This window comes from Stegodyphus dumicola, chromosome 6 (assembly GCF_044657685.1).
Source record: "Stegodyphus dumicola isolate Sdum_Otavi_A_Nest chromosome 6, ASM4465768v1".
NCBI lineage: Eukaryota > Metazoa > Arthropoda > Arachnida > Araneae > Eresidae > Stegodyphus > Stegodyphus dumicola.
In genome coordinates this window covers 105,787,518-105,810,470 of record NC_140773.1, presented here as the reverse complement: position 1 = coordinate 105,810,470, position 22,953 = coordinate 105,787,518, and the positions used below count along the sequence as shown (strand labels likewise).

At 31.9% G+C, this 22,953-nt stretch overlaps 1 protein-coding gene across 1 annotated transcript; it reads right to left on the bottom strand.

The window, feature by feature from the left end:
* Positions 1–7,442: 7,442 nt before the first annotated feature.
* LOC118190879 (uncharacterized) lies at positions 7,443–22,743 on the bottom strand. The gene is made up of 5 exons (XM_035361673.2): positions 22,587–22,743; positions 13,031–13,172; positions 11,386–11,522; positions 9,761–9,893; positions 7,443–8,308 (listed from the first exon to the last, which is right to left on the bottom strand). The coding sequence occupies exons 1-5, from the start codon at positions 22,621–22,623 to the stop codon at positions 8,149–8,151; spliced, it is 609 nt and encodes a 202-aa protein (XP_035217564.1). The 5' UTR covers positions 22,624–22,743; the 3' UTR covers positions 7,443–8,148.
* Positions 22,744–22,953: the final 210 nt, after the last annotated feature.

Here is a 22,953-nt window from a genome sequence, read left to right as displayed (position 1 = left end):
TCACAGTTCTCTCACATTTATTAGACCCTCCTTATTAGGAAGCTCCTCTATCGTCAGGAAGTAATATTGCCATTAAATGACATTTCCTTTAAGTGACATGCGAATTGGCTTCAACTGGAAGCAACTTTTAACTACAGACTGCTCGCTGAAATTTATTCAGTTGAATGAAATATATACTCTGATTGAAAACATTAAACGCATGATCGTTTTTCTTATTAAACATAGATGATATTACAAAATTTAATTAGCTTCAACATCATTACTTACATAATGGACCATATTATATTTTTAAAAGCGTACGGATGAAGACTGTATTGGATTATTTAAGCAAACACAAAGGTTTCTTATTGATTGATTTAATTATGGCAAAGCACACGAGGACTATCTGCCTAAGGGGATATGCTTACGTGGAGAACGTTTTGAGCAAAACTGGCTCCTATACAGGTTACACATGGGGAAACACCCCTGCAGCGAGCCCTTTCGCCAAGATTCGAACCCCGGACCGAGATATAAATGTTCAACGGCTTTACAGTTCGGCTGCCGGTGGGCCCAAAAGGCTTCTGAAGTCACATTTTAATTTTGATCGAAAGTTCTCAAAAAGATGGACTCCGAGAGTACCCATAGTTACGGTTTAATTTACGCAAGCACACGCAGGATATATGTTCTAAGGCTCCGCTTTCAATGGGACCTTCACATCCCTCTACAGTATTTAAAATATGTAACATTTTACATAAAGGTTTTGATTATATGCTTAAAAAAACGAAAATTAGTTTCGAATAAATATGGTAGTATAGTTCTACCGTCTCAAACGCAACCTTGGTTGGCATTCTGCCAAAACACATAGACTCGTCCAAAAGGGAAGTTATTACTTACAGCGACGTGGAAGGTCACGTGAAAATCTTCTCTTCTCCTGGAAAGAGAGAATTTATATGCTCGTGGAAAAGAATCCTTCTACCCTATTTTGAATATAATTCGGTCCGAATAGCGCATGCGTGTTTGCACTCATGGTCGCGGATGAGGCGGTCGAACTATAGTAACTAACAGTCATTTTATGCTATTGTATAACCACGATATTTAAAGCTCTTGACGGGGCGTAAATATAAGTTTTTTTTAATATCGTAGTCTTAGTCATACTGATGATTATTAAACTGATAAAAAATTTAACTGAATTATTTTTAGTCTTATATTTGTAATTCAACTGGCAATAAAATCGGTAACAATTCTGTAGTTTCTTTTCTTCATCCCAGTTTATTCCAAGTAAGAGGGGAGGAACCTGTTAAAAATTACAGAATAAGCCGAAACCATGAAGACAAAACATGCAGAGAGGTGAAATGAGCTGATGTCTAAATAAATTTAAAAGAAAAATAGTTAATTAGTAAGATATTTTTAAATGCTTTGTACAGTTCGCGTCAACGATAGTTATTATATTTAATGTATTGCCTATACCTTGCCCAAAATTCGAACTCGTGGTCCAGCGGAGTGTACAGTTAGCCTTTATTAACCACCACATTATTCAGGATAGTTTAGTTTGATAAAAAGCAACACATCAGTATATTTTGAACACGTAAAACCCTTGCCATTCTTTTTATAAACTATAAATTTTTTCTTTAAATGTAACGCTAATGAAAAGCTGAAGTTTGCATTCTTTTAAAACTTTTTAAATATTTACTTTACATTAATAGTCACATATAATGAATTCACTTTTTCCCTGTTTCAAAAATTTTATTATTTCTTCAGACTAACGTCTTTATTTTAGATTAGATCCATTAGCGGCCGAGCGGTTAAATTGATGAACACTGGCTCTTCCACCAGGATCCAATCCCGGTTAACAGACTGACTTTTAGATGGTTTTTCTTTTAGATATACATCAAACTTTTCGATAATTTCCTTTTAATTAAAATCTGCTTTTGTTTCATTTTCATATTTTTCGTCTTGATCTTATAGCACACATATGACCCTCAGATTACTTTTTTAAAATTGATCTAGGCATTTTTTTGCGTTCGAAAATTTCCATAAATGCTGATAGAGTTGAATGCAGTTTATGGTATTGTATTTATTTATACATTCCTAGTTTATTTTCTTTTAGATTAACCTGGCAGCTCATGCAGCCAGTCGGCTATGTGAATGAGAACAAAATCGGACGTGAACTACCAGAATTTCGCGCCTTTGCATACTCGGCCACTGATGAACCTGAAACACGAAAGGTACAAGACACGAGACACGAGCTAGTTTGTTTGGATCCTAATCAATAGAACTTTCCGCTTATTAGAAAGCATTTTAATACTCGAACAATTATCTAAAATATTTATTTATATCTTCCGAAAAGTACATGTTTAAAAACGTTTTTTTCTTTTCCTTTTTTTAAGGTATAATAAAAATATATCTTTCTTCTAAAACAACTCAATATTCTTTATTCAATATTATTTAAAGTAAATATTTACTCAATATTATTTAAAGTTTTTATTTATAGATAATATGTAGTAAAATTTAAATACTTAAATAGCCTGAAATAATGTGTGAAGCTTAGTTAATCAGGTCTTCTTTTGTATTTTACTTTCTTTTAATACACCTTTTAAATTAATCTTTTTCAGTATACCTAATTTTACACTTGTTTAAGATGCAGTGAGCGTTGAGGTGATTGAGATATTAAATAATAGTAACTACGTCCCGCAACGGTAGCTATTTTAAAAAGCCTGGAGTGAGCGGGCTGGAACAGACGGCTAAGCAAGAGTTACCGTGCGTGTATATTGTACGTTTAATCCATCCAGTTCTTAGACAATTACTGAAAGCTTTTAATTTGTAACTTTGCACTGTAATTTTGTATTTTGACTCTGCATTCTGTGGGGAATTTTTGAAGCACAACTTCGGTTTCTGTAATTCTATGACTTTCAGAGACAAACAGTTTAGTAGCATTTTATTTTGACGCGCCTTATTCTAATTAGAGAGTTTAGGTAATAATTCTCCAACTACAAAGGAATATATCTCGTTAGTTGATAGCTAACATAACAAATCAGGCATTACGGTACTGTTCATTTATAAAATTATTATATTTTGGTAACAAGTAACCAGCTTCTCTGCCAAGTCTGTTTTTAACTAATAAAGTAATAACTCGTAAATTGTAAGTTGCTTTTACGTAAATATTGCCATATGTTCAAAGGGTAGTCGATTAATGTATTATGTATGTCATTGTATTCCAGCGACCTCAGCTATTTTCTTTCCGTCGTATAGTTTCGTGTATAGCTTTTGAGATTAAAGGGTTATGATGTCAGAGAGACAATGATCAGAGGCTTTTGGAGAGAAAAAATATCAAGCGGACTCTGCCGGCACAGCAACACGAAAATAAGAAACTTAATGAGAGTTCGTCTCCCAAATTGCAAACTAAATGCCAACACCAAACAGTCATGAGCAATGAGAAGTGTCACACGACACACTCCGACGCTTTAGAAGTTATATAGAAGTTTCTCACTGATATTCCGACATAGCATTACAAAAATTATAACTACACAGCCAGTGTAAAGAGTATCAGCGAAACTGCTCAAATTTAAGGGTGCCATCCACCAATGATTCCGTAATATTTTTGATATCGTTTTTCATAAGAAATCAGAGGACTTGAAAATGCAGCACAAAAGTTAAAAATGATTGAAAGTTCAGTTAGCAAATGTCTCAGACACAGGAAGAAGACAGAACGTTCTGAAACTGTCAATTAGACAGACCTCTTTAAAACTTACAACATTAAAAACTATGCTCTTAGCAATTAAGCTAATGATTTTACTAGTAAGGAATACTCTCATTTCCCCATGCTTCTCTTGCGGTAGCACATTCAGCTACCATTCGGGAAATCTGTGGTATGCAGGTGTAACTGATTTAGCAGGTTTCTCACTTCAAAATTTCCAATGGTCTCTCCATATTTAACTCTGAAAGCCACGAACTTAATGCATAAAGGCGTCAATGTAAGTAATATTAACTAATTTATGTTATTGATATCTTCTTCAACGCTACTAACGATTACTAAGTTTTATTATTAAACTGTTAAGAGTTCAACACTACAATTGTTTTGTATGTCATCTAGAACATCCTCATCATTGCGAAAAGCAACCCAACACCAGTCGCCGTAGTTCTGTAGAAATGATGGAGCTATAACATATAACATCTCTCTCGATGGTGTAGCTGAGCAAGAAAAAGAAAAGGGAACATGATTAGTCTTCTTAAATAATGCACAAATCTTTTATTTATTTTATGTAAATAAATTATTTTAGTCGATTAAATTGTCTTTTGTTTAAAAAGAAATACTATAATCTTTACGACAGTAATCGTTTGTCGAGAAGACCCTAAAATCTTCTTGGGAACGTGAAACAAGCTGGAGAGTGGGCGGACAACGCGATGACGGGAGATGTGTATAAAATGTTTGAAAAGGATAATTTCTGTCATAGATGCAAGTCACTAGTGAAATAAATAGAAATTAACTTTTATTAAAAAGTAATTTCTCAGTAAGCATAAACAAATATCAGTAATTTTTTATTACCAATGGCACGTTACAAGACAACTGAACATCAAATAAAATACAAATGAGTATATGACAAGAAAACTGAAATGAGTATATGTTTAAACTAAGGGCATTGCTCGCCACGCAATACGCTCCCAAATCACAATAGGAGGAATAGCAGGGCATTTGAGGAGATGTGGCAAGTCCATATCTTTCTTAAGGTTGCACAAGGTGCAATGAGAGTTAAAAGCAGCATTGATACATTGGAGGTACTTACGAAGGCCAGATATAAGACGGACCATTGCAACGATTTCTTTCTAGGCCATTCGAGTACTTTAAAAATCTGTCTAAACCATGATTTATTTCTATTTCTATTTGCGTGTTCTTTTAAAAAGAAATCCCTGGGATCTTTTCCAATAAATGATTTGACGAATGTGTGATGTTTGAAGGACAGAAGCACAAATATCATTTTTTTTTTCAAATGGCGTACACTTGCCTATAACGGCATTGGCCACTACTAAGGCCAGAAGCGGTGACCATTTTATTATGGAGGCACCTAATAGGCGGCCACCGTTACCTCATATGAAGGGATAGATATTTTTACATCCATGCCTTCTCCGGGATTCGAACCCATGCCCTTTGGTACAGCAGTCAGGCTCCCCTAACCACTCGACCCTTAGACCAGTCTCGGACCTAAAGAGTCGGACATTCCATCAGCTCCTAAGAATATGGCAAGAACGTTGGGATCAAGCCTCCACAGGGAGACGTGTTTACAACCTCATTCCCAAGGTCAAGACAACAATCCAAACTAATAGCAATTACATGACGTAGTTCCTCACTGGTCATGGGCCTTTTCCTTCATACCTCTGCCGCTTTGGCTTTAGAGAGAATGGTAACTGCGAATGTGGGGAGGAGGGTCATCCAGATCATTTTGTGTTCTTCTGCCCACACACAGCACTTAACAGCCTCAAGCTACCAGGAGCCAGATTCTGGCCAAATTGGTTCCAGAATCTACAAAGTAACAGAGTTGCCCAGCAGAAACTGAAAACAATAATTGACTACTGTACTAGCAATTACTCTTCTGACGCTGGAAGATAGTAGCCATATAGTACATACTTGAGTCGTATCTAACACACATTAGGTTCTAACAATGCCATTTCTAAGCAATGTTCTCTTAGAAATAGACATCGCACCTTCAGTATGGCATTAACTCTTCTTGAAATGGGACATTTATTAACCTGAAAACAGAATAATTGCTCTGCAAAGCCTAGCAGTATGCACGTTAGAAATATATAAGCTAGTTCAATGTGTCAGCAACAGAGTATGTATGTTCAATATGTAATTTTGTATTTATGCTATGCCAGGTTTTCATACACAAAGTTTGTACTGTACCTGAATGTTGTACTGTATCTGTACATGTTTATATCTTTTATTTATGGTACCTAATTTATACTAAGGATCACGCGTACCTCAATGTCATGCTTCTTGTAAACTTTAACTATCATGATAACGTATATGTATGGCTGTATATATCAATATGAGAGTATGTATACTTCTATTTGTTTCGGAATATCTATGTATGTAAGTTTGTATATACCTGTATATGAGTTTGTATTTCTATGTATATACATATATTTTTATTGTACTCTTCTTCAAGTGCCTTGTATGCACATGTATATATTTCTTTGTACATTGTTGTACTCTTCTTCAAGTGCCTTGTATGCACATGTATATATTTCTTTGTACATTGTTGCACTCTTCTTCAAGTGCCTTGTATGCACATGTATATATTTCTTTGTACATTGTTGTACTCTTCTTCAAGTGCCTTGTATGCACATGTATATATTTCTTTGTACATTGTTGTACTCAAGTGCCTTGTATGCATATGTATATCTCTTTTTTGCATTTTATGCCCAGGACTGCGGCCTGGTAGCTAGTGGTTGACTCCCGCCGAGTTGGTAACCATTTCTGCATGGATATGTCTATACCTGGGTAGGAAGCCAACTCAGCGGTTTACCTCCCCTAACCACTAACCACTATTGGTTCCAGAATCTACAAAGTAACAGAGTTGCCCAGCGGAAACTGAAAACAATAATTGACTACTGCACTAGCAATTACTCTTCTGACACTGGAAGATCGTAGTCATAAAAGTCTATATAAGCTATTTCAATATGTCAGTAACAGAATATGTGATATGTATGTTCAATACGTAATTTTGTATTTACGCTGTGCCAGGTTCTCATACATAAAGTTCTTACTGTATCTGAATGCTGTAATGTATCTGTACATGTTTATATCTTTTATTTATGGTACCTAATTTATACTAAGGATCACGTGTACCTCAATGGCATGCTTCTTGTAAACTTTAACTATCATGATAACGTATATGTATGGGTGTATATATCAATATGAGAGTATGTATACTTCTATTTGTTTCGGAATATCTATGTATGTAAGTTTGTATATTCATTTTATAAATGTTGTCTGCTTAGCCGGGGCTGCCCAGGGCTGCGGCCTGGTAGCTAGTGGTTGACTCCCGCCGAGTTGGTAACCAATTCTGCATGGATATATCTATACCTGGGTCGGAGCCAACTCAGCGTTTTTTTTACCTCCCCTAACCGCTATACCGTCTAGGCGGCACAAATATCAATATATGCTTGAACGTTTCCTATTACTGGCTTATTATCAATATTAAGATTTCCAGGGATACTTAGAGATAGTTTGCTCATTCAGCATGAATAAATATTAAGATTTCCTTTAACGATAAATAATAGTATTCAGCATTTAAGCTGCAGTACTTGCTTTCTTCGAAAAAAATAATGGTACGTTAAAATATTGTAGCTTTTTAAAAAATTTTTTTGTAGTTATCTTAACTGTGTGCGTCACTAACTGGGGATATATCTCACTCTTATAATATAATATGTTGCAGCTATTATATAAGAAATTCACATAAAGAAAATTGTCTCGAAATATTTTTATTATTCTTTTATGTTAATATTTACAGAAGTTTGATACAACAATCAAGTTCATACAAAAGGCAGAATGTGGAAAACTATATTACAACATCTAAAAATATTGCATTATAGGTAATTTTTAAAAGGTATTGTTTTGCAAAATGTTTTTCATTTTGAATAATTTTAATCATAATCCAATTAATTTAATTAATTTAAAATTCTTAGTTAATATAGCTTAAGACAATTTGTACTTGCTTATGCAAGTTAAAAATTTTACACAAACTGCCATTTTTTTACAGTGCACAATTAAAAAAAAATGGAATTAATTCCTAAAAGATAATAATATGCTAAACAATTCTATGTACAATATACTAAATGCAAAACCTAAACGTGACTATATTTTAACCACCCATCTCAGACTATTTACAAAAATACACATAATGTATACACGAATGGACTTTTAAAGTGATGAATGCATGAAAATGAAAGTTCTTTTCCATCTCTATTACATAGTCTTGTTACATTAATGTGTTTGCTAAAAAACAAGGTATTTTCAAGTGCATTTAAAGCTATCATACATCATCTCTGAAGGAAATGACAAAGAAACTGAGATTCGCAATAGATTTACGTATTAAAACTGACTCAAATACTTTGAAAAAAAAAAAAAAGAAATTTTATAGTGCTATTAAGTGAAATGATGAAGTAATCTGATTAGAATTGCGGACATTGCGATGGATCATTGAAGTAACAGATGACTTGGTTGATAGGATAGAAAGCTTTGTTCATCATTTCATTGACAAGTTTTGCTGCGCCTCTGCCACAATCTTTGTGTACCTTTTCAATGATACATTCTTCAGTTCTGTCGATTGAGCTACAAAGTTACATTGGTGTAAATCAGAATTTATTTCAAATGTTTAATATATACGGATATAATAATACACACCAAAAAATCAAATACAAAATTTCGTCAAGGACGTACGAACAATTAGCATTGTAAATATCCTTAACAATAAAGAACAATTATATGATTTGAATTAAAATGCTTCATGTATTATTAAATATATACCTTAAATAAAAACAAATTTATAAATGTTTCATCTGCAATAAATTAATTTTTTGACTTAATAATATTGAATTGAAATAATCATTTAAGGTAGAAACAATCAGAAAAAATTGAGGTATAATTATTTATTAATTAGCAAATGTGTTTCATCAACTCCCTGAAATATCCCTATTAAAAATCAATTTAATTCTTTTAAGTTATTCAGATTCTTCAATAAAAGTAAACACGCTAACAAAGCACACACAGAAAGTTTTGAAGGCTTTTTCTGTTGCAGAGACACTTCTCTGAAACTTTTTCTACTGTAGAGATTTAACCTCTGTAGATCTTAGTTAGATAACTTTCCGTATCACAGAATGGCTGAGGTGAACAAGTGTAGCCGTTAATTCCAGGGAAAACATTACAGAGGTTTTATGCTCCGGAGCTATTCCATCAAAGTACAGCAAATAACAATAAAATCTAATCCATAACTTACAACAAAAGTAAGCATAATAGGATATAAACACAGCCTGTGCGAAACAGAATTACTCTGCGTAGAAACTCTGCTTTTAAAAAATTAAAAAATAAACTGTAATTACATTTTCTAGAATCAGAATGACTATAAGCATGCTGGAAGAGTGAGAGATTGTGGATAACAGTGATTATGTATAATATCAAGTCTTCAGAACTTATTTTGGTGGAAGGTACAGTGAATTAAGATTGTAGAAGAGAAACGGTGATGATAATCCCTTAATATCCGGTATCATGGTTTGAATCCGTTACAGCAGTCAAGCCGCTGACGTCTGCAAATTCTTTTGTGCCTACCTGGCTTAAAAGACAGAAATTTATTGTCTGTTTTGGCTGATGTTAAACATGAAAGTTTGTACTAATATTGAACTTTTTTCTATAATATATGCTTTTAGAAAGTGAAAATATTATGAAAACTTGCCCAAATCTTTTTTCAAAACTAGATAAATTCAAATTCATACTTTCTGAATTCAAATTTCTGAATTCTAATCCCAATTTCATACTTTTCTGAAAATAATGAACAAAGGAAAAGGTGAACCTGTTTTCATTTTTCGTTTCTCCTCTTCTTTGTAAACACAAAAAAAAATCCTTTTCTTTCCCGAATGCATACGGGTTTTCCAAATTAAATACTAATTTGAGTCTTTCGTAAAAGCGAACAGATGTAAAAATAATTTTTTTAAGTAGGGAATATCTCTATCGATATTTTTTCGAAAAACGTACATATATACACGGTATATAACACGTATTAATACTCACCAGCAGAATACTCGGATGATGGATTCGGGGTCTGGTCTCTGAATGAGAGATGGATATTTTTCAATCATAGATGTGGCACAATCCATAACTGTGGTGTTCTGATGGTTCAAACATTTAGATTCTTGCATGTAACCTATAAAGAAATTTAGAACAACGCGTGACTACCTCTCTATCTTATTAATGTTATTTAAAAAAATAACATTAATAAGATTGAGAGGTAACTACACTACCAAACAAACAAAATAACTCTGATCTGTAAATAAAATATATGGAACAAAAGGTTGTCTTAAGAACTTTTGATTAAGATTGCTGCTTAATTGAAAGCTTTGATTTTTAACAAGTTCTTATTTAAAAGTTCTTATTATTAATATTATTTAATAAGTCTTAAAATGTTTTAATCTTACAGAATCTTGTAAAAAATGTTAATACCTTGATATAGATAATTCAGAATTATTGACTTTTTGTATACAATAAATCTTCTGAATCATGAATTATTCTCTACTTTGGGTGAAAAGAAAAAGTGTACCGTCTGAGATTATTGAATAAAGTATATGTTTTAAGAAAAACAATCCTTCCGTTGATAAACAAAATGAATATTTTTGAATGTCACTGAAACTTCTTTCTTAAATACTGTGTTCTTTAATTAAGACTTTATATGACATGCATTATGGAAATTTATAATATATGTGACCATCTTAATTCAGCTTTCAGATGGCAGATCGGAACTGTTCGGACACCTGTAACTTAATTACTGGAAATAAATTGAATAAAACTTAGCAATGAAACTAAACTTGCCTTCGAAATTGAGTTATACGGTTAATTATCGATTAACAGAGGCGAATAAACAGGGTTGGAGATTACCGGACCTTGTTTAAAAACATTTAAGTTTGTTTACTGTAGAACAATGGAAAATTGCTATCACAAACCACCAAAATAAAGTAAAAGTTCAACGAAAAGAACAAAAAAGAGAAAAATGAATGAGATAATAGTAGTAATAGCAAATAATATCATAATATTTAGGAAATGTTTTTATACACAATAATTCATAACGTAATTGCACATTGCACGTAATATAGAATATATAAAATTTAAAAAAATTTTCTATTAAAAATAAACTGCTAAATCATAGTGTATAGTAATTAATTTTCTGTTTTCTATTGACTACCATTGAACAATAAGAAAAATATGAATAAAACAGTGCTTTTTCTGTTTTAAAGTGCGTTTTTTAAGTTTTGAGTATTTATATTTTATATAAATTTATATAACCAAACAAATTTTTAAAAATACGGATAAATCGTTAACAGTACTTTTCTGTTAATTATAATGTAGGTTATCCTCATTTCCGGTGTTAATTGTGTCGACAAATTTGGGTTAAGCACGGACGTCGTTTTCGATATTATCCCGCCTTATTCGGAACCTTACTTTATTCTTAAGCAGCTGTTTTCTGCAAAATGGAGTTTTCATTTGTGCAATAATAAAGGTACAATAATTTATCATACATGATTCTAATGAGGGATAAAAAATATTCTCCAGCGTTTCACAACTGATTGAAGAAATACTACTATTATTCGTGAAACAAATGCTGCTTTTGTTTAATTTTAAAACAAATAAAGTATATTGCTTACGTTTTCCTAAGCTGGATCCAGGAGCGCAAATTTCAGAAAGCAACTGCTTCACACCTCCCATGACGACTGGGCTGGTAGCTTGATAGATGGGCGAGTCGAGACATCTATCCAAACAGGCTAGTCCTTCAGCAGTACGACTAAAATGATAAAGTGTCTTTCATGATTAATGAGAGGGTACGGAAGACATAGGGAATCAATAAACCGATATTTAGGTATTCTATAATACGAGTGAAGTGAATACGTACCATCAATTTTTTAAATAATTCTTTTTTCACCTACATGAATTAGGTTAGCCGATCATTGCAGGAAAGGCAAAAATCTTGGTAACATTTAGTGATGTTATGCGAAATATTTATTATAAAGAATAAAATGCTGTTTTTAGTTAAATTTATATTTTCAAGCCATTACAGTATCAAGTTTTATTCTGTTCTTAGTAGTAGTTAATCTTAGTTATAATGATAAATAAGGAAGCAAGTGAAAACAAAGCAATATCAATGGTTTATAACTGTTACACTGTATAACAGCTGGGATGGCTTCCATCCGATCTGAAGTCATTCGGAGTGAAAGTGCCATCTTAGCAAATGGTATGAAAACTATGTTCCCCTATTAACCTGTATTTAGCAACTATTTTAAATTAAAACGCCTATTTTCCTCTAGAGACCTACATTTGAGGGGGGAAAATTCATCTTATACTTAATATTTTACTCCATTTATAAACTTTGATAAATAAGTCAAGATCTTTACTTCTCAATCAATAACGTACTTACTAACGAGGGCGTTCTTCCTAACGAGGGCAAATGTTCATCAGGTTAATTTAAAATGTATAATAATAGTAATAATAATAATAATAATAATAATAATAATAATAAAAGATTTTGTAATTTAAGTGTCCTTATCTTTTTCTTTAACTAGAACAGTTTTTTAATTTCGAATTCAGATACCTGCATAACCGGCTAAAATGGCCGTTCCGCAGCATATATAGTTTAAAGTACCGTTGACAATTCTATGACTTCCTTGAAATTTGAAGACATATTTTGGAAGCTACGGAATTCAACATACAGTTATTAAGTGTCACTAGCGCGGCAATAACTATGCTACTTCAAAGATAAGTTTAGCATAATTTCATTAAATAACATCAATAAATTTTCCTATCAACGAATGCTTCGAAAACAACTTAACCACCTTACAAATTAAGATTTTATAACACAGAAAGATAAAACAGACAGATTTGCAAAATGTTCCATAAAGTTCAAAGTCACGTAGACATTTACAGAATTTGTTCAACTGAATTTTTCAGTTAATGACGTCAAAATACAGTTAGTTGCTACTGCCTTTCTAATGATACAAACTCGATAACAATTTGATCACTATAACAATTGACAAATTCTGTTTTCTGTGAATTGGGAAACAGTAATCTCGGTTGAGACTTGGTTGGGGAGAGCGACAACTGTGCTCACACATAAATGTCAAGTAATGTCACATAATGGCAGTAAGACAATTAATCGTTGAAGTTCTGACAGTGACCAAATCCTGAAAACTGGTAATCAGAACTACCTTGATGCTGAACTTGTGGAACACTTGTGCAAAAACTGTTCGAAAAATATTCTCCTCACTCTTTTATTAATTTTGAAATAAGTACACTCACGCGCAAAATATTTTGATATCGCCTTCCTTCACTGGATCGGGATCTCTCAGCTTAATAAGACATTCTTCGACGTTGCATTGCTGCTGTTGCTGTCGTCGTTGTTGTTGCTGTTGCTGCTGACCCAACGCTAAGCCTATAAGACCTGTTAAAATTTTTTAATTAATTATTAAAATTACATTTTTAATTTACAGTTAAAATGAAAACGTCCCACTAATTTAGTGTTTTTATTAATACATGTAACATAGGAAAAAAGTGTATTTAATAAAGCTTACAAGAAAGGTACCAAGTCGTACTTAGCATTAAAATCCGGTAGTGGTATTAACTAAGAAACACATTTAATAATGATGAAAGCAAGAATTTGCCTTATTATTATGTAGACAATAAACGTTACAAGAGTAATAAACGGTAAAAAATATAATTACTTTTTACCTGATAAAAGACTAGGCTATTTTAATGCAATATGCATATCAAGTTCACGTGGAAACTAAAGAACAAATTTATTCGTATTGTAGATAAGAAAATGAAAGTTGACGGAATATGTTGCAGACAAAAATCCCATTTATTAACGTGCGCATTCTCTTTGACATAAGAGCACTGTTTAAATTTCATCTGAGTCCTTATCGCCACTGTTATCCAAATCAGACTAGAAATATGAAATACTTTTTTCTTTTGTTACTAAGCATTAACACTGAGTTGTGGTTTGTTAAAAGATATTTCCTACACATTGTACATTATTGTTTACAAAAACAGGCGAATATTAAAGTTTTTTAGGCATAGATAAATCGCAAAATAGCGTGTAAGGGCCCCAAAGAGTAACAAACACTGTTATTAACACACAAAGTGTTATCGGCAAGAAAACAGCAAAAGTAAGACCTTGATTAGTGATACACAGAACAGTGACATCTATCCGTATACTTAATTATACGAACAGTAATTGAAACATACATTACATCATTCTATACTGTAATGATCATCATTGTTCACCCTTTAAATATTTAACATTAAAAATTTACAACCATTGAAACATTCATAATCATCATTACATTAATTAGAAACCAAAGGTACGAGACTTATAAATACCCCATTATATATAATGGGGGTATTTATAAGTTGTATTGTATACTTTTCAATACCAGCTACACTTTAGAGATAAATAATCAATCTCCGTTTCTGCAGTCATTAGGGCTGGCTTCAAAAGGGATTATGTCAGCCGAATGTGATGGTCATGGAACGTATCCAATTAGTTAGGATTATGTTTTGCCATATATTATAATGAAAAGGGAAAGGAAGTACTTGGATAATATATACGTAACGCCTATAGAAACTGCTGCCAAACCTCTAAATGATACATAACACTTTTCCACAAGTCAAAAACTCCACCTTAATATCTTAAAATATTTCTCATAGCAATGGAATAATTATTATCACTTTTTTTCTAATGAATAAAGTTATTTTCCATGATTGAAAAAATCACATTAACTTATAAATTGAACTCAATATTTAATGTAGATTTAATGTAAATCAATATTTAACTACATAATTAAACTGATAATGCATCGTTTCTAATTATTATTTTGACTTCTGCTGTACAAACGTGAAAATACACATGTAAACGTACGGACACCAACTGTGTGCATATACATACGTATTTCGTTCGAGAATAAATACTTCGTTTGAGGATGCAGAGTCTAGTTTCAAAACAATGAGTTCATGTATAATTCTAGAATGAAATGGTGAATATATTATTTCTTCCGATTCATAAAACAGCAAACACAGTCTTCAAAACAATTCTTATAACAATTTCTATTATTTTTAAAAAGTTATTAGGGAAATGATGCGAGTGTTTATTAAGTATACTGTATTGTCTTGGCGTGGGTCATAAAGGTACCGACCAGACTATGAATCATAGCTGACAAGGCGTATAATCTGCATTTGTTCCCTTCCATTGACGATTTTATGATAGAGCTAGCAAACATAAGTACACAACAGATTCATTCAGAGAAGAAGATTCATACCATAAGCCACTGGATTTATCTGCTATTTTAAATTTTTATTTTTTTGACCGTTGTTAAAGTGACAACGGTAACACTGGGCGAAGATGCATTTCAAATCTGGTGAGAATCGGATGTGACATTTCACCTTATTCTCAATCAAAGCATAAATTTATTTGAGATGAATATTTTTAATATTAAATTTTGATGAAATCGATAGGAATTTTGATGAAATACTGTGTTCCACTTCTGAAAATGTAGTTAATGGTATCGCAGAGGAATAGTTTAAAGATTACCTTAGCATAACGCTGTTGCTCAAACATTGTCTTAATAAAAAAAAAGGAATATGAAATGTACAAATTTATGTAATTCGTTTTCGCCTGCTACAGGACAACGTTCATGCATGTTCCTACCAGATAAACAAAAATTATTCTGATACGAACACTTGATAGGAAAAGAACTCTAGATAAATGTTTTTATAGTGGTCAAAACTATGCAATTTGATTAAAAAATAAACGTGTTTTTCAACATAATAGGCACACTAGATAATTGAGCTACTGCTAATTAAGTAATACAATACAGAATTCATATTACTTAATTACTCAGATTTAAGCAAGACTTATTTCAAGAAAGGTATTCTTTCGTAATGTACTTACAATTAGATGAGTGTATGTGAAATTAGAATTACATAAGCATGCAAGAAAACTTTAAATTTCGAAGAGTGCTACGAGATAAACTATGCATATATAAGTTCGGCCCGCACATCTTGTGCAAAAGCCAGAAAATGCATTAATTAATTTAAATAAGCAGCAGTTTTGTTGTGACAGAGAAAGGGCTTATAAAATTATCATAGGAAAGAAGGTTTCAAAGAAAGCTGTGACAAAGATATTAACACAAACAGTGCATTACGCTATTATAAATTAACACTGAGACAATTGTGAGTGTAGCAGCGTGCGTTCGTCGTTGGACTTACTGTATCGACCTATGAGCACCAACAGATAGAGCAAATGGTAAGCTGAAAGGTCTTGAGATCAGGCTCAGAAGTTAAGAACCACAACTAGGAAGGAGGTAAATAAAATGACTGGGAAGATAGAAGACCTCAATGTAGTTATTCTTACTTCCCAAGTATTTTATTCCATCAACACTAGTAATTGTAATAGGATTTCACTTGTCTAAGTCTTCGTTTAAAATTCGAAACTGATAATGGATAAGAAATAAAAAATAATCATTAAAAATTAATGATGCAAGGCGCTTCGTTCTGGAAATAATATAGACTCTAAGATTAGCAAAGACTATTGAAAATACACATATTTAATTCGAATAAACTAAAGTACTGCACAACTTTCCAAAAGCAGGCCATGTTTTGAAAATGAATAAAATCCCCTTCTCATCATGCAATACATCACAAAGTCAAAAAAAATACGGGAAATACAGCGTGGAGATACAGCTGAAACAATTCTGGTTGCGCATTTTGTGGTACGGCATAAATAAAGTTGAAGGAAAGTACTTTTTACTGCACACTAAAATCTCAAAAGCCCTTAAAGATGATTATTTTCTCACGAATTATGGTTGTTGACAGAAATGGATTATACAACATTTTCACATATCAAAATGGCAACAGTTGATTGATCAAGCAAGAAAGTGTCTTACAGTTTTGATTGCTAAATTTCAAATCACTGATGCTCATCGTAATTAAATGAAATGCCTGTGGTTTTAGAAGGAAATTTTTTCACAAATTCCTCTTTGACAGGACATTGGCAACGAAATAAGACCAAAAGTACCCAAAAAAATTACTTTGATGGCTTTATTATTTAGAAAACAGCACAATTTTTCAGCTTCGATGCGGTCCCTGGCTGTTCGCAAGAATAGATAAATAAGAAAAGAAAATACGAATTGCAATCAGAGGTTTCAAATTCACTGTTCAGTCTAAAAAGATTATTTTCTATTTCTATTTTCTGTTATTGTTGTTTTGCTAATTCTTCCACAGAATGATCGATTTCAATATACTTGTATTGTTCTGTATAATAGTCGATTACAACATGTGGCACACTTCCTCGGTTAAACTAAAGTTTCATAACACATATCCTCTTAAGAACTAACAAGAATTTCTTTTTTATTCTTTATCCATCTTCCATCATAGTAATATAATAGTTTCACAATATAATTCGTTCGTACAATGGATGCAAGCTATTGACTTCTAAGCATGACATCAATGGTCATATAATCCTGTTTGAGATACTGTAATGTTTGGACTATTTCATAGCCTCAGTTATGCTTTTAATACAGCAAAAGCTGCAGCCGGTTCAGACCAGTGGAAACTAATAACGCCGCAGCGTGTTTTAATTCGTAAGATTCATATTGGCAAGTCGTTGACATCGGTAATTTCTGCTTTAAACAACTTTTTCAGGAAAACAGTGTTCTAGATTACAAAGGTTTTTCGATTTTCTACAATAATCAGTCCCTTTAAAAGTATTTATTTAACCGCTTTATCTCCAGAGAGCAAACAACATTAATTTACTTGCTTGCTTTTTACATTCAATAATAAATCGCCCAAATGAATTTACCTACATAATTAATAGACAGAATATATTCGAGTTCTATTACATATGATTACATATAACCAGTCTGGAGGTGGGGAGAGTGGCTCCATTAAACAGAAGAAAAAGACAGCAAATGGAAACTTACTGAATATGTTGTAATTGCAATAACCAGAGGTAAATGCGGTGACGTCAAAGCAGATCATGTTAGATATTATTAGTATTGGAGAATATAACAAATTTTATATCCGCAAGAATAACACTGTTGATGTGTCTGTTTATGTCTAATTTGTGGAAATATTATACCGTAGGTGTTCAGAAGCATTTTTAAACAAAAATTTTAAGAATTCTTCTCAAATGATCATAGAACAACCTAGTTACCTAGGTTAGATTAAAATATCTTTTAGAAGTTAATATATTTCCTTTTCATATATTTCTGGTCAAGAAAAGATTAAGATACTCGTTGCGCAACATCGTTCTATCAGAATCCCCAATGCTTACTCTACTAGTTCTCGCGAAAGAAAAGCAGGGTTATAAGCATTATAAGCAGTTATATCATGACTTTCGGGCTCAAGATGCGGAACCGGTGAAACTCTAATTAATCGGTAATCAGACTCTATTCCTGGCATCATGTTCTTATTATCTGCTGCAAGGTAAAAATTTATACAAAAGCAGTGGTTCAACAAACGATATTTCTAACCATATTTTAAGAATCTGGGATTTAGTAGCTCCCCCAGGAAATCAGAACCATTCTAATCTCTCATAGGAAATTGTACGAAACAATGTACATATTGTATGAATTGTATATATGTCTCATGTATTGTGCGAAACCAGACTTTGGAAACTTCTTTATACTGTAGGTTTAATTAAATTTTCTTTTGCAGTTTATCGGATGTTTCAAAGTAAACTTAGCATTGAGAATCAAATTATCTACCAGCCATTCATCGGCTTCAAAATCTTACTTAACTTCCTTTACTTAGTTCATATTCGGCAACAGTTTACTTCCAAGTTAGAATAATTGCGCAAATCTCTAGTCAAAGTTATCTTGAAATCTTAATCTCCCCCTCTAATCGCATTTGTCCAATAAGCATTATTCCACGTTCACATGATATCTCACAAGCAGTATACGTCCTCAAGAGTGTTATTTTTGATTCCTTCTCTCACTTTTAATATCTTTATAGTCTACTAAATAAATTCAGTTAGCTGAGGAATTTGAGAAAAACTGAAGAATTTCATAGCAAATGCATTTTGCAGATGCAAAGTTCAAGCCTATAAGCTTTACGTATTGGTTGGGAAAAATATATATTCTATACTTATATTTACCTCATATTTTTATTTTCTTCTACAAACTAAAGGGCGTATTGTAATTGCGAAAAGTTTCGGGTATCATATTTCAACGAAAATATCCATTTTGACCGCCCTCGAATCCATAGAAACGATGTGTTTACGTGACATCTATACCGACAGAATAAAGGACACCAAAACGGATTGTAAAATGGATTTAGAAGAGATTTTTTGTGACATATATATATACCCACTCTGTAATTTGACTCGGTGAGCTCAGTTTTTTTATTCTTATATGTTGGTAAGTTGTGAATCTTTTTGCTTTAAAAGTGATTGAATTATGTTGCTCTTATGTTACGGTTAAGGTTTTTATGCCTTCAGTTAATCTGCATGTAGTAGTTGTAGAGTTATCAACAATTTAAAAGTTGTTTAAGTGGTTCTAAGCCTAACAGGGACTCAATTTGTTTGCATTTGAAACTTTTAGTAGAATAATGAATTAAGTCATTTTCCGCACCAACTTCTTATAATTATAATACATTGTCTCTTTTTGCCCAGTGGGACGAAAAGAAAACTTTTTTAAACAATTTTGTGCACCGAAAAATCTGTCTTCCTGCACGCTGGTCGAATTGTTTCCTTTTACGCACAAACCTTTAATGTTAATTGTAAAAGTTATTTTTTTTTTTTCTTTTACCTGTTTCTAACTGTATTTGGTGTTTTAATTTTTTTTTTTTTTTTTTTTTTTTTTTTTTTTTTTTTAAATCTTTTACAATTTTTAATGAAGATGTTTTGAGTTTTTATGTGTTTTTGCCTTGCCGCGACATGAGAACTGAATTTAATGAATGAGAAATATATCATTAATGAAATTCAATAAATAAGTTTAAATGAAGTGCAGCAAAACTGCATATAATTTTATAGGCCGTACAAGGAAGCCATGTGGTGTCCGCATCAAACATTTTTCATTTGCTGTTACCTCAAATTTTATTGTGAGATATATGTTCGTTTAATTCTAAAAGCATTTAATTTTATTTTAAACTTTATATTCCCAGTTGAAAGGCACTGAGATTAATATATTTAACATCTTTAATTTTTTTCAGAAGGGGATACATGAAGTCGTGCAGGTCGAAATCCCCAAGAGTTAAGCACCTCAAACAGCCCCTAAATTATTAATTAAATTTTTTAATTTAGTAAACATAGCCATGTCTTAACATGAGAGCCCTAAAGCTATGATGAGATAACTTCCTTTTATATCCGTCATTTAGATATTCTACATTCTTTCCCATAATTAGCAAACCAACTCTCCATTCTCCAGGTAAGTGAGTAAACACAAGAATTAGAAACCATTTTCCTTCTTTCACCTTAATATCTGTGAGCTACAATATGATTGTTTATCTGTATTTTAATATGACTGCTTATACATGTTTTAAAGCTAAAAATACTTCCCGAAAGTCTTTTTTTTTTTCCTTTTATACTTCTACTTACCAGCGTCATTTTATTTACTTACTTCCTGAAAGTAAATGGATCCATTCAAGGATAAATTCAAATTAGTTCTGCATCATCTGTAGAGCTTAAAGATTTTACTTCATTAAAGTATGTTACGTGTGAAAATTGCATAATGGCAATTACTTTTAGGATAGCGAAATCCAGCTCTAAAAGAACACTTTTAGTGTTCTTTCACTAAAAGTGTTCTTTTAGAGCTGGATTCACTAAAAGTGTTCTTTTAGTTCTATCTAAAAGTGTTCTTTTAGAGCTGGATTTCACTTTCCATAAAACACATTTTGTTTTAGAATTTGTTTTAAACACTAATCATGAAATGAAAACATATGGGATGTTTTCATAGTTATCTTCGCATGTAACGTTATTCAAGTAATAACTTGTAAATAACGTCTCTAAATCCTAACAGATCTATTTCTTCCCCCCTTTTGAAGACTCTTACTATCTTCGTAATATTTTATTTCTCCTGTTTTATATAGACTTAAAACATTGGATTCGTTCTATTTTTCATCCTTTTGGGAATCATAATTTTACATTAGGGCAGAAAAAACAGTAGTAAGACAAACATTATGTAATTAGAAATACCGCAGGAAATGTAAATTTAGTATTCTATGAATTAGCTCTTGAATAATTAATGATTCTCTGAATTAGCTCTTGAATAATTAATGACAACTGAAGTAACATTTTAAAAATTTTCTTTAATTAGTAATTTTTTTATTTGTTATATAAAGAGCTGTGTTGAAACATCCCGCCAAAATCCTTAAATATTTCTAATTTGATCTAAGACTTATCGCACATACGAAAGGAATTCGCTAGGTTCATGTTTTCTTCAAAGAGTCCATTAAAATATTCTCAGAGGAAGCCATACTTTCAGTTATTAATGGTTCAAGCTCAAGAGTAAAAATTAATAATTTATGTAAATAATTATAAATACAAAATTCTGATTAAATTTGCTATATTCTTTATAACATTTATAAATTATTCGGTTATATCTTTTTCCTGCATATCTGCAAGAATGTATTTCTTATAAATATTTTTGTCAGCAAAAAGCTTTAGGTAACAGTTTATATCTTACAGTTTCATTTTATTTTAATCATTTGCTCATGCAAAAGTTATATATTACATTTGCATTTTAGTACGAGCCTCATATATGGACTTTGCAAAACAACATATTACAAGATAAACTTGCATTTTTAATTGCTTTACAGGTAAAAGTGCTTGCAATTAACATATCATGCACAGCATGAGCTTGCTAAAAAGAAACATTAATCAAGAAAGATAATTAAAGGATTTAAACACCATACTTTGAGATATAATTAAGTATTTTGTCTTTTAATTATAGAGTTGAGTAATAGCTAACTTAGCATATTTTTAAATAATTATCAAGCTATTCGTAAACAGCAAAAAGCATAAAGAGTGCACGCAGAAGGAAAAACAAATCTTTTATAATTAGGATAATACAATATATTGTTTCAACGGTTTTCGTTTAGCAATACCCTGATTTTCATAAACTTTCATTTTAGTTTAACACCTTTCATTCTGCTATGATTTTTTCATTTCTAATGAAGCTTTAATTTATAATATAGGCATGAGAAATTAATCTAAATTATCCGTTTTACAGAGAAGGTAAACGAAGGTCTCAATAGTTTAAGAAGAACAGTTTCTTCGTTGGTGAGTCAGAATGAAGATAATATTTTAAATTAACCATGATAAATGATAACCATTATAAAATACAAATTAGATACCTTAGTTTCTCACATCTCTTAAACATTTATAGCAAAATTTGGAAGAATGATGAATGCGCTTTGAAGAAATGTATTTATGCGATGTTTTCACAAAATGTTTTGCCGCCTCAAAAGGAAAAAAAAAAGATGGAAGGATTCTTATGGCACACAATGGAAAATTTAGACGTGCAGTATAAGTATGCACAAACGCTCTAAACCGGTTAAGTTCTTACATTTTTAACTGCATGTTAAATGTGTTTTTTACATGCAGCAAACTTATTTTCAGAACTAGGCAGATTTATTTAACCTAGAGTTTCACCTAGAGGGTCAGTTTGAAAAAATTTTATAGCATCAAAGACAAAGAATCCAAATTTAAAAAAAATCAGTGTTACATCAGTCGCAGAGGGATGACACTAATATCTGATATGATCCTAGAATAAGCTAGTTGAATTTAAAACTCGACTTGAATCAAAGTCAGAAACGGAGTGTATTCCATGATAAAATCCAAGAATGCGAAAACAGAACTTACCAGCTATGAAAGCAACAGTTCTGAAAGTGAAGATCATCTTCGCTACTTCCAAATCCAATTTAGTAAAAAAAAACTGATTTTGTTATGCTCTTCCGAAGGATGTCTTAGAGAATATAAGAGAATCACGCATACGCAGGGAGTACTAGTAGGCTCGAACCGCGGAAAATCTGTCAACCTTGACTTGTGACGTCACAGAACGCTCACTTTTGTTAGGGCAGTGTTTTTTGAAACTCACCAATCGGGAGAGAGTAACACTGACCTTAAATAATACTCGATTTTCCTAATTCACTTTTGCTACAAGGGGATTATTTTAACAGGCACTTTTATTTATTTATTTTTTTTTTTTTGTTTTTCCTAGATCATTGCC